The sequence below is a fragment of the Salvelinus alpinus genome, chromosome 28, assembly GCF_045679555.1.
Source record: "Salvelinus alpinus chromosome 28, SLU_Salpinus.1, whole genome shotgun sequence".
Lineage (NCBI taxonomy): Eukaryota > Metazoa > Chordata > Actinopteri > Salmoniformes > Salmonidae > Salvelinus > Salvelinus alpinus.
Window position 1 is genome coordinate 11,186,820 of NC_092113.1, and position 15,550 is coordinate 11,202,369.

General features: G+C 46.4%; 1 protein-coding gene across 7 annotated transcripts in view; it reads left to right on the plus strand.

Annotated features, from left to right (window-relative positions):
- agrn (agrin) overlaps nt 1-15,550 on the plus strand; it is a 280,235-nt gene that overhangs the window by 167,140 nt on the left and 97,545 nt on the right. For all 7 annotated transcript variants that reach the window (XM_071371598.1, XM_071371600.1, XM_071371601.1 and 4 more), the window contains one exon: nt 2,639-2,854. In XM_071371598.1, the coding sequence (XP_071227699.1) occupies nt 2,639-2,854 (216 nt within the window). The remainder of the gene's footprint in view (nt 1-2,638; nt 2,855-15,550) is intronic.

Genomic DNA, 15,550 nt, shown 5'->3' on the forward strand with positions numbered 1-15,550 from the left:
CTTTCTCTACTTGTCGCCTCAGTCAACATGTTAATACAAGTCCTTACACGTCATACATAGCTAGATTGGATTTCAACTCATCTCTCATCTCTTCCTATCTTGTCTCTCACCTGTCAGGTGACTGGCCCTATGTTGAAAACACCACACACACACACCCTCCCTCTATCTCGCTCTCTCCCTCTCTTTCCCCCCCCCCTTCAACCAAAGAAAAGAGACTAGCTCAGGTATCTGTCAGGCTCCAGCTCTTCAGGTGGTCTCCCACTGGGAACTGAAGCCCTCACCTGTCCTGTCTCGCTGTAAAGGCATCAGCAGGCTTCAGTTTGGCTGGCGCCCAGCTAAACTCAGCTAGCCAAACCGAACGAGTGTTCTCCCATACTCCCTTAAAAGACCTTCGCTTGAAAAACGAGAACAAAGCGGCAATAATACTGTTTGTCCAGTTTGAGACGCCATAGCCAGTATACACTTCCTCAAAGTAGATAACTCAAGAAATCTGTCATTCATTTTGACCTTTTTGCTGAAGAGTTCTTAATTGCGTAATTTTACATCTAACTAAGATGTTTGGTTCAGTATTTTTCTATGAAAAATTTGACATGAAAACGAGTCGTCTCTCGTCGAATGACAACAAAGACTTTATTGAAAAATCCCTACTGTTGACCAATCACCTACAGAGGGGCGAAGACTTTGGCTCCGAACTTTGGTTTGCCTTCAGAACAAATGTTGCTTGCCCGAACTGTCGTCATAATATATGCACGAACTCTACTGAACTGTTTCGCTCGGAAAGAGCGTGGTAGACATAGACTTTAAGAGAAAGAGAGCTGGCAGCCAAAGCAGATGCTGCATCAGCAGCCTCCCTCTCCTTTCACACACACATAACAGTGGTGTGTATGTATGTGTGTGTGTAGTGTACGTGTGTGCGCCTGTGTGTGCGTGTTCAGGAGCGAGTGAGAGGAAGCCAGACAGCTGGCGGGCTAGTCCGAGTGGACATGCCCCCTCGCGTTTAGCCCTTGCCTGGGAACCAGCGATAAGACATAGCTGGGGGCGATCGGTGGAAGGGGGGACTGGAGAGGAGGTGGGGGGGCAGCCGGGGAGGCCGTGGTGACATTGGGCATCAGACGCTCCAGACCAATCATACTTTCCAGACCAAGGCTTAGCTAGGAGTACGCTTGGTCCTCAGTCTCATTGATTTCTATTCAAATCCACTACCTGTGAGAGTTGCCATCTGTTTTAGGCAGCTGTAATGTAGTACTATGGATGTGTGGCCACTGGCCAGATAAATTTATGTTTAAGGTCCCAAGCTGACATCTACACTACATGACCAAAAGTATGTGGACACCTGCTCGTCAAACATCTTATTCCAAAATCATGGGCATTAATATGGAGTTGGTCCCCCCTTTGCTGATACAACAGCCTCCACTCTTCTGGGAAGGCTTTCCACTAGATGTTGGAACATTGCTGTGGGGACTTGCTTCCATTCAGCCACAGGAGTGGAAGTGAGGTCGGGCACTGATGTCAGGCGATTAGGCCTGGCTCGCAATCGGTGTTCCAATTAAACCCAAAGGTGTTCGATGGGGTTGAGGTCAGGGCTCTGTGCAGGCCAGTCAAGTTCTTCCACACCGATCTCAACAAACCATTTCTGTATGGACCTCGCTTTGTGCACAGGGCCATTGTCATGCTGAAACAGGAAAAGGCCTTCCCCAAACTGTTGCCACAAAGTTGGAAGCACAGAATCGTCTAGAATGTCATTGTATGCTTTAGTGTTAAGATTTCCCTCCCTTGGAACTAAGGGGCCTAGCTTGAACCATGAAAAACAGCCCCAGACCATTATTCCTCCTCCACCAAACTTTACAGTTGGCACTATGCATTGGGGCGTTCTCCTGGGATCCAAAAAACCTATGGAAACCCATTTCATGAATCTCCCGACAAACAGTTATTGTGCTAACGTTGCTTCCAGAGGCAGTTTGGACTCGGTGGTGAGTGTTGTAACCGAGGACAGACTTTTCTTTCCACGCTATGCGCTTAAGCACTTGCCGGCCCCATTCTGTGAGCTTGTGTGGCCTACCACTTGTGTAGTCTACCACAGACGTTTCCACTTCACAATAACAGCACTTACAGTTGACTGGGGCAGCTCTAGCAGGGCATAAATTTGACAAAATTACTTGTTGTAAAGGTGGCATCCTATGACGGTGCCACGTTGAGAAAGGCCATTCTACTGCCATTGTTTGTCTATGGAGATTGCATTGCTGTATTGCCCCTATTCTATACACCTGTCAGCAACGGGTGTGGCTGAAATAGCCAAATCCATTCATTTGAAGGGGTGTCCACATATTTTTGTATATACAGTGTATATTACAGGAGTCAATGAAGCTAAAGGTACATGGTGGATATGGTATGTTCTCGTGTATGGGGAATATTAACAAAGTTGTGTAACCCATGGAAATATAGTGTTTCTCAAGTGTGAACTGTTAGCTAAGGCCCTTAACTTTCTGTAACGTCACTTATAAGTGTTTTCAAAGGGTCCTCCTGTTGGGCATTTCCTCCCTTCTAAATGCCACACTGCTTTGCACGTTTTTTATGAAATGTCAAATGTTTTTAATAAAATGATCAAATGTAACAGTGTTTCCCTCCTCTCTCTGGGCAGGTTGCAGAGGTATGCTGTGCGGCTTCGGGGCGGTGTGTGAGCGTGAAGCGGCTGACCCCTCTAAGGCGGAGTGCGTATGCAAGAAGATGGTTTGTCCGTCGGTTGTGGCGCCCGTGTGCGGCTCAGACTCCTCCACCTACTCCAACGAGTGCGAGCTGGAGAAGGCCCAGTGCAACACGCAGCGACGCATCAAGGTGCTGCGCAAGGGACCCTGTGGTGAGTCCAGATAGCTAGCATCACGCTATCTAGCTATTATAGTTTGTCGGTGTTGTGTGCTAACACAAAGTATTGTATTTACATTATGGTGAGATCAGCTAACGTCACGCTAGCTACTATTCAGTCTGAGCTACTATTCAGCATGACTCTACTATTCAGCCCACTGCGATCCTTTGTGCTCTTTCATACATTCAGAATGAGTCCTTTTAGCAGTACACTACAATACAGTACAATTCAACACAGTATGTTCTGTATCTCCGCGAGGGAAATGCGAGCCGTTACTTCATTATCCTCACAGAGCGTAGATCAGGGATGGGCTACTTTGATGGGTGTGGGGGCCACAAGAAATCTGAACTCAACATGGGTTCACCCATCTTCAAACAATACTCCATAATGACAAAGTGAAAACATGCATTTAGAAATTTTTGCAAATTTATAGAAAATTATATACAGAAATATCTCATTTACATAAGTATTCACAGCCCTGAGTCAATACATGCTAGAATCACTTTGGCAGCGATTACAGCGGTGAGTCTTTCTGGGTAAGTTTCTAAGAGCTTTGCACACCTGGATTGTACAATATTTGCACATTATTCTTTAAAAAATAATAAGTTCTATCAATTTGGTTGTTTACCATTGCTAGAGAGCCAATTTGAAGACTTGCCATAGATTTTCATGCCGATTTAAGTCAAAACTGTTACTCGGTCGTCTTGGTAAGCAACTCCAGTGTATATTTGGCCTTGAGTTTTAGGTTATTGTCCTCCTTAAAGGTGAATTTGTCTCCCAGTGTCTGTTGGAAAGCAGACTGAACCAGGTTTTCCTCAAGGATTTTGCCTGTGCTTAGCTCCATTTATTTTTATTTTTAAAAACTCCTTAGGCCTTGCCAATGACAAGCATACCCATAACCTGATGCATCCACCACTATGCTTGAAAACATGAAGAGTGGTACTCAGTGATGTGTTGGATTTGCCCCAAAGATAATGCTTTGTATTCAGGACATAGAGTAAATTTATTTTTTACTTTAGTGCCTTATTGCAAACAGAATGCACGTTTTGGAATATTTGTATTTTGTATTCTGTACAGGCGTCCTTCTTTTCACTCTGTCATTTAGGTTAGATTTGTGGAGTAACTACAGTGTTGTTGATCCATCCTCAGTTTTCTCCTATCACAGCCATTAAACTCTGTAACTGTTGTCGCCATTGGCCTCATGGTGAAATCCCTGAGCGGTTTCCTTCCTCTCCGGCAACTGAGTTAGGAAGGACGCCTGTATCTTTGTAGTGACTGGGTGTATTGATACACCATCCAAAGTGTAATTAATAACTTCACCATGCTCAAAAGGATATTCAATGTCTGCTTTTAATTTTTTTTTTACCCATCTACCAATCGGTCCCCTTCTTTGCGAGGCATTGGAAAACCTCCCTGGTCTTTGTGGTTAAATCTGTGTTTAAAATTCACTGCTCGATTGAAGGACCTTACAGATAATTGTATGTGTGGGGTACAGAGATGACGTAGTCATTCAAAAATCATGTTAAACACTGTTATGGCACAAAGAGTGAGTCCATGCAACTTATTATGTGACTTGTTAAGCAAATGTTTACTCCTGAACTTATTTAGCTTTTCATTTTTTATTAATTGGTACCATTTTCTGAAAACGTAATTCCACTTTGACGGTATGGAGTATTAAGTATAGGCCAGTGACACAAAATCTCAATTTAATCCATTTTAAATTCAGGCTGTAACAGCACAACATGTGAAAAAAGTCAAGGGGTATGAATACTTTCTGAAGGCACGGTACCAGGCGCCTGACGACCAAACACCTCGAGGCATGCCCTGTCTGTATCCCATGGTCCCGAGACAACGTATAATAACAGCAGTCTCCATTGAAGCATATGTCTCATCCTCATCACTCATTAGCATAGCAGCCCCAGCCACTCCGGGAGGGGTTCGCAGGGCTGAAAGCCAGCAGAACACAATACACTACAATGGGCTTCCTGTCAAGGTTTTTTCTCATGTGCCATCGTTACAATGCTAATCCATTGGCTGATTGCTGTGCCGACTGGGGCTGGCTAATAGCACGGCCTGTTTGACTACAGGGCTTGCCAGATAGTGGGGGGGGGGGGAGAGAAAGAGCGAGAGAGAGAAAGGGAAGGGAGTGAGATAGATGGAAGGGAGAGAGAGAGGGGGAAGGGAGAGAGAGAGGGGGAAGGGAAAGAGAGAGAGGGAAGGGAGAGAGAGAGAGAGAGAGAGAGAGAGAGGGGAGAGAGAGAGAGATAGATGGAAGGGAGAGAGAGAGGGGGAAGGGAGAAAGAGAGGGAAGGGAGAGAGAGAGGGAAGGGAGCGAGAGAGAGGGAAGGGAGAGATGGAAGGGAGAGAGAGAGAGGTGGGGAAGGGAGAGAGAGGGAGGGAAGGGAGAGAGAGTGAGGGAAGGGAGCGAGAGAGAGAGAGGGAAGGGAGAGAGAGAGAGGTGGGGAAGGGAGAGAGAGAGAGGTGGGGAAGGGAGAGAGAGGGAAGGGAGAGAGAGAGGGGTGGGGAAGGGAGAGAGAGGGAAGGGAGAGAGAGAGGGGTGGGGAAGGGAGCGAGAGAGAGAGAGGGAAGGGAGAGAGAGAAAGAGAGAACGAGAGGGAGAGAGGTAATTTAAATCAAATCAAAGGTTATTGGTCGTGTACACAGTTCAGCAGATGTTATAGATGGTGCAACGAAATGTTTATGTTACCGGCTCATAACAATACAGTAAAATGTCAAACAAGTACACACAAAAATGAAAAATGAAAATATGAACACAACAAGAAATCAAGAAATGTTGCATTGAATCCAATGAACAACCCAAATAGCACTGTAACAGTAATCCATATGCAATCTATATGTATATACACCACATATACACCACATATACACCGGATGTACATCAAAACCTCGAGAGCATCTCTAGTAGTGAGAATTCAGTCTCAGCATTTGCCTTAGCATAGGCAAAGCATATATGTACAGTACACAGGAATATGAGGCTATCAAGGATGAGAGCTTATTCAGTTGTGGGGAGAAATCATACTATTCAAAGCTATGTGACTACTTACTATAATGCTCCTGTCTAGAGTCCCTTCAAGATGCATTCAAAGCCTAAAACAAGAAATGTTGGACAGCAGTAGAATTCCCAAATGACAAACATCGTACTTCTGAGTATTAAAGAGCTTGTTCCATTTGACAGTTCCGCCACAAATATCACAATAAATATTTGAATATCAAAACACATTTGTCGACATTAAGTGAGCAGCCGGTAAAAATAGGCGTAGCGCTGAAACAATGGAGCTTGAAGGAGAATAAATTGCGCATTGAGAGAGCTAAAAACGGAGAGAGCAGACTATAAGAGTGTTGCCACAGGAGAACGAGAAGCAGAGGGTCAGGGAAAACTGTATGACAGATTCTATTTCTCCCTTCAATAAATTCAGGGCAGAAGGTCCAGGCAGGTCACACTGGCTGGTATGATGTTGTTGTCTGGGGTGATGGAGAGATCTCCTGGAGACGGGTAGTGAATGGGAATGCATACGTTTTTATAAGTATTTCAATTGTATTTGTTAACATTTTTCTAACTTGAATCAAACCACAACTTATAAAAGCTTCATAGGGCATTCATAAAGTCGTCATAAGCACTAAATGTTTTTTTTTCTCCATGACATGTTAAGGTGGCCCTCCCAGTTGAATGGACACGGTGCTTGGATGATCTGTAATGATTAATGTAGTGGCAGATTAAAGCAAAGCCGGTATTCAAGTTTGTAATGTAAGATAGCGACCTGGATCGTGCCTCTGGCCACTCCAGATACCGAGTCAATGCATGGCCGCTTAATGCATGAGTACTCTAGCTCAGTTTAGTGGGTTTTTGTACTGTAATATGTACATAACTCAGCCGGCACTGACCTTTATGGACATTCCAGCCTAAGCAACTCATTAATTCCCGCTTTATATAAAATGCATATAAAATGGGTAATTTGGGAGCGGGGTCATATTTCTGTGGGTTAGTTCACTAGTGCAGCGTCTATCGTCTACTGATACCGTTAGACTTTTTTTTTAAAAGGGGAGCTCTGCTCTGCTCTGTTTAAATCTGTTGAAATTGGCCCTGAAGAGTGAGATAACTGTGTTTTTTAGGGAAAGATTTAAAAAAGCCATTGAAAGAGGGGTGGGGAGGAGGACAGAAGGCAGCTGGCACTTAACCAGGGTTACCGTTCAGTAGAACATGAAGAGCCACGTTAGCTCTCCTAATATTGAACTTGGAGTCGACACAGAGAGAGGGGTAAACACTCGGCCTCCCAACCCGTGCGGTGCGCTGCAGCGGGGAGGAGAGGGGGGCCCAGCGAGCGCCTGTGCCTCAGAACTCATTCCGGAGAGCCCAGTCTTGTGGAACGTGGAGTTTTTTTAGGGGGGAGCAGGGTAGTGGTGCGACGGGGAGAAAGTGGGCACAGATCGATGGGGAAGATCGATTTCGTGTGTGTGTAGAGGGAGCCCGGGAGCCTCACGCTCCGTTGATAGACTAGACTCAGACTCTCATTCTTCCTCTCCCGCTCTTCTTTCATACCCCCGCTGTACTTCTTTCTTCCTCTCCCCTCTTTCTGTCACCTTCCCTTTTATCCCTGCCTCTTCCGCTCTCCCCTTCACTGTATTTCTCCTACCATTCTCTCTGCCTCTCTGTTTTTCTCTCTCTTTCTCCTGTCCCTCTCTGTCCCTTTCTCTGTGGGTAACTGCAGTACAGCATGCCTGACTGGCTGTTTGAAAGGCCTCGCTGTCTTATCTCTCCAGCGCCAACAGACACCACTTCACTCCCTCCAGCCATGAAGAAAGACCGTCTCAGTACGCCGTGTGTCTAACTCTGGCCGTATCTACCTCACAGCTCCCTTCAACCCCCCCCCCCCCTCAATCTCACTCCACAGTTGGTCCAAGGCAGTCGGCCCTAAGAGAACTCTGTCCGTCTGTCTGTCTGTCTGCTTGCCTGTTTGCTGGCTTCCCGGTGGTCTGTCTTTGCTAGTGCAACCGAGGAAGCAACATCCATTGTCTGTCAGTATAAAGTATTAAATGTGTTAATGTGGAAATCGATGTGTTGTGTTGTTTCCCTCTTATTGACTGTTAAAACCACATTCTTCAATACCAAGGGAACGGTTGGTTTGCTTCTCTTCGGTTCTGTCTGGTACCTTTGACAGGTATCCAATTGCAAAGTGGGATATTGTATTGTGGCTCAAGCAAACTGGTGGCAACCACATTCTGTGTCTGGTCCCGAATTGGAAAACAATGTAAATCTCTCTTTCCAACCTGTAAAGAAAGGCTTGAAGAGGAGCTATATTCCTACATGGCAGAAAGTCCCCACAATATACAATCCCCTCAGAGGCAATACTGAATGTTCTCTTCCATGGTCTTCCATAGAAGACACATCTCAGACTTTGTAAGCAACACGAACAGCAACACGACTGAATGGATGTTATTTGGAACTGTAGTCTGTTGGATAGTTATTTTTTTCTTACAGCCTTGTGTGGAGCAAAGCGTTCCCAGACACCTAAGCCCTGATATTTTGCTCCGAGGCCCAGTTGCCGGGCGGACTACAATTCAAATCCGACAGTTTTACTCCGGCTGTGCTTTTGTGATGGCCAGTGCTAGTTAGGAGGTCGTTAAGGTGTTAGGGGCGTAGAAAGACTGATTTATCCCTGTCCGTCTTATAAAGCGCTGGGAAGAAGCCTGAGACTCCAAAGCCCCTGAACCGAAGGAGAAGCTAGCAAACCCCCCCCCCCCCCTTCCTGTTAGCCAACAGGTCGTTCGTTACTCTGTCGGCATGCGTGCGCTTCCCCCTGGCGAAATCGCCATGGCGATAGAGTTCGACAGCGGGCAGCGACTGCGGTGGAGTGTGGTGAGAGCCGGTGTAAATTAGTTTTCTCTCTCCCAGCATGGAGGTGCCAGTGACACGGTGTTCACCTGTCTTCTCAACCTACTAGAGTCCCTCTGTCTAACTTTAACTTCACTCATCAGCTAGCTTCCCCATAGAGACGGCTTAGAGACGGCTAGAGACACTCTCCAAAAATATCAGTCTGGAAGAATGGCCGTCAATCAATGTCCCCCCCCCTTTGGTATTTTGGTAGATCATAACATTTAAATGGGTATATAGCCATATTGTGGATAGGTTGCAGCTCAAATGTGAAACTGTGGCATTACTGCTGCTACACGTTGGCTTGGCTCAGTAACTGTCATAGGATAGGTTATACTATAGATTTTGAACTCCCTCTTACTTTCTCACCCCCACCCCCCTCGATCTCTATCACCCTCAGTGAATAGGGTGTTAGTCATCTCCGTGAGGCCTCATTCAGCCTGTGTACCTGGCTGCTGACCTCATCAGTAAGGTTTCTGCTCTGCTCCCCTACTGTAGCTGCTATGATGTGATCCACTTTCTCTCTCTCTCTCTCTCTCTCTCTCTCTCTCTCTCTCTCTCTCTCTCTCTCTCTCTCTCTCTCTCTCTCTCTCTCTCTCTCTCTCTCTCTCTCTCTCTCTCTCTCTCTCTCTCTCTCTCTCTCTCTCTCTCTCTCTCTGTCTCTCTCTCTCTCTCTCTGTCTCTCTGTCTCTCTCTCTCTCTCTCTGTCTCTCTCTCTCTCTCTCTCTCTCTCTCTCTCTCTCTCTCTCTCTCTCTCTCTCTCTCTCTGTCTCTCTCTCTCTCTCTCTGTCTCTCTGTCTCTCTCTCTCTCTCTCTGTCTCTCTCTCTCTCTCTCTCTCTCTCTCTCTCTCTCTCTCTCTCTCTCTCTCTCTCTCTCTCTCTCTCTCTCTCTCTCTCTCTGTCTCTCTCTCTCTCTCTCTGTCTCTCTGTCTCTCTCTCTCTCTCTCTGTCTCTCTCTCTCTCTCTCTCTCTCTCTCTCTCTCTCTCTCTCTCTCTCTCTCTCTCTCTCTCTCTCTCTCTCTCTCTCTCTCTCTCTCTCTCTCTCTCTCTCTCTCTCTCTCTCTCTCTGTCTCTCTCTCTCTCTCTCTGTCTCTCTGTCTCTCTCTCTCTCTCTCTGTCTCTCTGTCTCTCTCTCTCTCTCTCTCTCTCTCTCTCTCTCTCTCTCTCTCTCTCTCTCTCTCTCTCTCTCTCTCTCTCTCTCTCTCTCTCTCTCTCTCTCTCTCTAGGTGATTACTGATGCCCTCTTTCTTTCTCTCTTTCTCACTCTACCTTCATCTCTCCCTCTCTCTCCCTGTCTCTCTCCCTCTCTCTGTTCTCTGTCTCTCTGAAATGTGATGTGATGAACACCAGTGAGAGGTGAGGGTTAGAGGGCGTCAGAAATAAATAAGATCTAATTCCCCTGCAGGGTCTCACTCGTGTTCGGTATTGACCCGAAATATGGTTTATTGAACCTACACACGCACACTCATATGCTAAACAAACAGGCTCTCTCACAGACATACAAGCACACATGCACACACACACAGTCTTGTGTGTCCCTGCAAGGTTAGTTATACAATTCAGTCCCATTCAAAATCCTATTTTCCCTAACTCTAAACCTAACCCTAGCTCTTAACCCTTACCCTAAAACTAACCCTAGCTCCTAACCCTAGCCCTAACCATAAACCAAATTCTAACCTTCACACTAATTCTGACCTTAACCCTAAACCCCCTTGAAAAAGCATTTGACCTTGTGGGGATGTTAACAAAATGTCCCCAGTTAGTCAAAGTTTTGTTTGTTTACTATTCTTATTGGGACTTCTGGTCCCCACAAGTATAGTTAAACACATCCAGACACACTGACACACACACACAGGCACACAAATGCCCACTACCACACAATCCCCCACCAACACAAGGAATCAGCCTTCATTTCTCCTCCTCATGCGCCAGATGATAACGGTAGTGTCTTGAATCCTATCGCCTCCCTTGCCTCCTTCTCCCGCTCATCCTCCAGTACTATCCTCCAGTACTGAGCCTTGTGATACTTGTTAAACAAATCCCTGTCTCTTCCTCGTCTCTTTCTTTTTCTCCCGTCACCTCACGAGGACCTGGGCTTCATGCTCTGGAGAGATAACAGATTATAGTGCCAGCTCACGCATTAATAACCCACACACACACACACACACACACACACACACACACACACACACACACACACACACACACACACACACACACACACACACACACACACACACACATGCAGACAGCCACACACGCACGCAGGCACGCACACACACACACACATGCAGACAGCCACACACACACACACACACACACACATGCAGACATCCACACACACACACACACACACACACACACACACACACACACACACACACACACACACACACACACACACACACACACACACACACACACACACACACACACACACTCCTAATGACAGACAGAAGCTTCATTTTACACATGTTTTACTTATGTATTTATGCATTCTGCTTCCCTGAATAATCTATTGAGGTTGGATTTTTGTTGTTGTTCTTACGCAATGTGAAAAATAACATTGGATACAGACGGATACAATGGGAGTCATTGGTACATTTATATCAGGGAGGAAACGACAATAGTGACAATAGTGGAAACAATACTATTTGTTTGAGGCACGGTTTGGGTGTGAATGGGCTTGTCTGGGAGTGTGCGTGGGCGTGGAGACAAAGCGGGAATCAGTAAAAGGCCCATCAGACAAAGCGGGAATCAGTAAAAGGCCCATCATTATAAGGTGATAGTCATAATCATCTTCTATGCCATGCGTAGGGGTTATGGTTAATTGATAGGATAATGGACGCCAGTAGGGTAACGATGGTAATCCGTCCTCACCTCTTTCTATCTATGTATTTCTTTCCCCTCTTCCAGCTAGTGAGATGTGGAAGCATTATCCCCATCCACCTCTTTGTGACTCGCTCTCTTTGTCCTTAATACTTTCCTCACTCCTGACTCTCTCTCTCAATTGTTCCTCCCTCTCTCTGTATTTCATCCTCCTCTCCTCTTTCTAGCAACCCCCCCGCTGCCCCCATCCTCCTCACAGTAATCTCCCCCTCTGCCTCGCTCCCCCACTCCTCCTCCTCCTCCCCCTGTCTCTGTCAGGTTAATAGTGTCTGTGAGATAGCCACACTCCCAGCTCCCTGCATGCAGTAGTCTTGAGGCGAGACGGAGACCAAAACGCTCCTGATCCATCTCCCTCGCCTTCTAAAACCACCTTGTCCCCAACTTGTAATAGCACTGGAAGCTTGATGCCTCATAATACAGAGAGCTACAGTCCTCATAATACACAAATTCCCCGCAATCCCCTTAGTATGCCGTGTCTGTCCCCTCCTCTGTTTACAGTTCAAGCAATAACCAGGCCATAATGGAGAGAGATGGAGACAGATATCAACACTTATTTGCATTTATTAGGCCCGCCATTATAGGAACTCTGGCTTCCTGTTTACCTGATCATTTTTTGCCACACTGGGTTTATTGATGTATTCACCGCTATCTCCTTGTTCCCCTCCTCTGTCTGCTCACAGAATGAAGTGGCTTACAAAAACTACTGCTGCTAGAGTTCTTGTCATGTTGAACAGGCACTATATTACAGGGCTGAAGTGAGTGTAGATTTAAGAGGTTTATCTGCTGCGTGTGTGTGTGTGTGTGTGTGTGTGTGTGTGTGTGTGTGTGTGTGTGTGTGTGTGTGTGTGTGTGTGTGTGTGTGTGTGTGTGTGTGTGTGTGTGTGTGTGTGTGTGTGTGTGTGTGTCTATGCATGACTTTTAGGGTGTGTGTCTGTGCATGCAAAAAACATGCGTGAATGTGTATGTGTGAGTCAGAGACCGAGAATTATTCAACTTTAACATTTAAAAATGTTCAAAAGCTTGTAGCATATTATTCACACAACTGTTACTCATTAAAACCACTTAATACCATATGCCAGTTCAGAGCATTGAACGCTCCAGCACACATTACTGCCCATTGTTTTGGATCATCATCTCAGTTAAATATGGCTAATGCTAAATTATGATACAATGGAGCTTCAATGCCGCCCAATTACCAGTTAGCAGTTAGCCTATCTACTCCCTAGAAGAGGACATATTTGAAAACATTTTATTTCACCATTATTTAACCAGGTAGGCCAGTTGAGAACAAGTTCTCATTTAAAACTGCGACCTGGCCAAGATAAAGCAAAGCAGTGCGACACAAACAACAACACAGAGTTACACATGGAATAAACAAATGTACAGTCAGTAACACAATAGAGAAAGTCTATATACAGTGTGTGCAAATGTGTGAGGAGGTAAGGCAATAAATAGGCCAAAGTAGCGAAGTAATTACAATTTAGCAAATTAAGTGATAGATGTGCAGATGATGATGAGGATGTGCAAGTAGAAATACTGGTGTGCAAAAGAGCAAAAAAGTAAATAAAAACAATATGGGAATGAGGTAGGTAGATTGAAGGGGCTAATGACAGATGGACTGTGTACAGCTGCAGCGATCGGTAAGCTGCTCTGACAGCTGATGCTTAAAGTTAGTGAGGGAGAGATAAGTCTCCAACTTCAGCGATTTTTGCAATTCATTCCAGTCATTGGCAGCAGAGAACTGGAAGGAAAGGCGGCCAAAGGTCGTGTTGGCTTTGGGGATGACCAGTGAGATATACCTGCTGGAGCGCGTGCTACGGGTGGGTGTTGTTATGGTGACCAGTGAGCTGAAGTAAGGCGGAGCTTTACCGAGCAAAGCTGTATAGATGCCCTGGAGCCAGTGGGTCTGGCGACGAATATGTAGCGAGGGCCAGCCGACGAGAGCATACAGGTCACAGTGGTGGGTGGAGTGTTACAGATACCAATGGTGAACCTCAGAACACCACCTCATCCTCACATGAAGACAAATCCAGACGTTTTAATCCTGCCTGGTCTTCCCATGTCACTCTAGGGAATAAATAATATGCCTATCATTCTTAAAGGAGCGTCCCAACCCGAACCCCCCACCCCCCCGCCCGCCACACAAATATCCATACAAGCGTGGAGGCTCTTCTGTCAACAGGCAGAAGAAGAATGCCCGAACCCCCGGCCTTTGAGCACAACCAGGAGTCCCTCTGTATAGTGAGGTTTTTGTGGCCGATTTTCCAGACTCAAGGGTAACACTAAAGCATGTAAAAGAGAGAGACAGCTGCAGTCAAATAAGCTCTTTGAAAAACTACATCAAACGGGCAAATCATCTCCCAGCTATTGGGCGGACTGCAGCGGTGCAGGGAGGACGTGGTGGCGAGGGGCGATGCTTTGTGGTTGGTCTGCTGCGTGTGTCTGTGGTAGTGTCGCTGAGTGGATGTGCTGGGGGGGGGGGGAGGGGGGTTCTCCATTGTCTCTACCTCCCTCTGTCTGTCTCCATCACTTGCTCTCTCTATCTCGCTCTCTCATCTTTCTCTCTCTCTTTGTCTAGCTCCTCTCCTGCTAGGGGTTATATGGACACGTTATATATATATATATATATGTTAAAGGATAATACATTAGAGGATTCTACCCGAGCCCCCTCTCCTTCCCCCGACAACAACTATCACCACCACCACGACAGGGGAACCTGTTCCGCCACACGCCTCTGGGCCGCATGCCGCCAAGCAGAGCCGTCACCACCACACTGCGCTGGCTGACAGCTCCCCAATCCTAATGAAGCGTTAATAAACCCAGTTCAAAACACTGTATCACAGGGAGAAGAAAGGCAGACACACACAGAAAGGCCCGCAAAGACTGCCTGCCTCCCTGCCTGGGAGATAACTCCCACCCTCCTCTCTTTGTTGGCCATCCTCTCCTCTCTGCCTGTTTTGTACTTTATATTCTCTGTTCGGGTTCTTGTAGTGCAGGGTTGTGTTCTCCTCCTCCTCCCCACTACTACTACCATGTCTTCTTCTTCAACTGAAGTGAATGTTTCAGCATTGTGTTAGTCTTTTCCTTTACTACCTGTATTCCTCTTGCTTTTATCTCAAGCCTAACCTTGCTGGTGTCTACCATTTCAGTACTGCCTTGTGGCTCAGGGAGACAAGCTAATTGGCAGTGAGGAGCATTCTAATTTAGAAGGTAGCTCGGTGACTTTTCATCTTCCTACTTCTCCGGCCTTTCAGATGATAATAATGCGAAAAATGCAGGCAGGAGGTCCCTGAAGTTGTTTTCTGACACGTTCTGCTTGTTACACCGGTCACATTCACCCAGGCAATTTGCCCCCTTGTCTGAGTCTGAGAGGAAAGCTTATCTGTGCTAACGCCGCCGCAGTGGCGAAGTGCGACGCTCCGAAACTATACGGATCCGTTAGCATTCAAATCGACGCGACCCCCTCTGTTCTTTCTTGCTCTTCCGTCCATGCCTGTCAAGGTGCCTGCTACGGCGAAGGAGAAAAACCCTCAGACTATTATTATTGAATGGGTCCGAGAAGCAACGAGGAGAATTCTGTTGACTGTCACAAAGAAAACGGAGGCACTCTGGGAAGTGGCAGGGACGAGCCGTTGGCTGCAGGCTGAAGGCGGTGGCTTAAGGCGTATTATTTCACGGTGGCCCATAAACCCGGGTGACAATGGGCTTCCATTGCTCAGCAAACCATGTCCTCCTACTGCGTTTTCATCCTCCATGGTGTCACCTAACAAACAATGGTACATCAAAGACAGTGTGGTTCTGTGAGGATATATTGGATACGGACGAAGGGGATGCAAACCCATGTCGGCATGACTCCTTCAGTTGGTAGTGGTGTCGATTGGTTTCATGGTTGAAGGATTTCAAATGGCTCA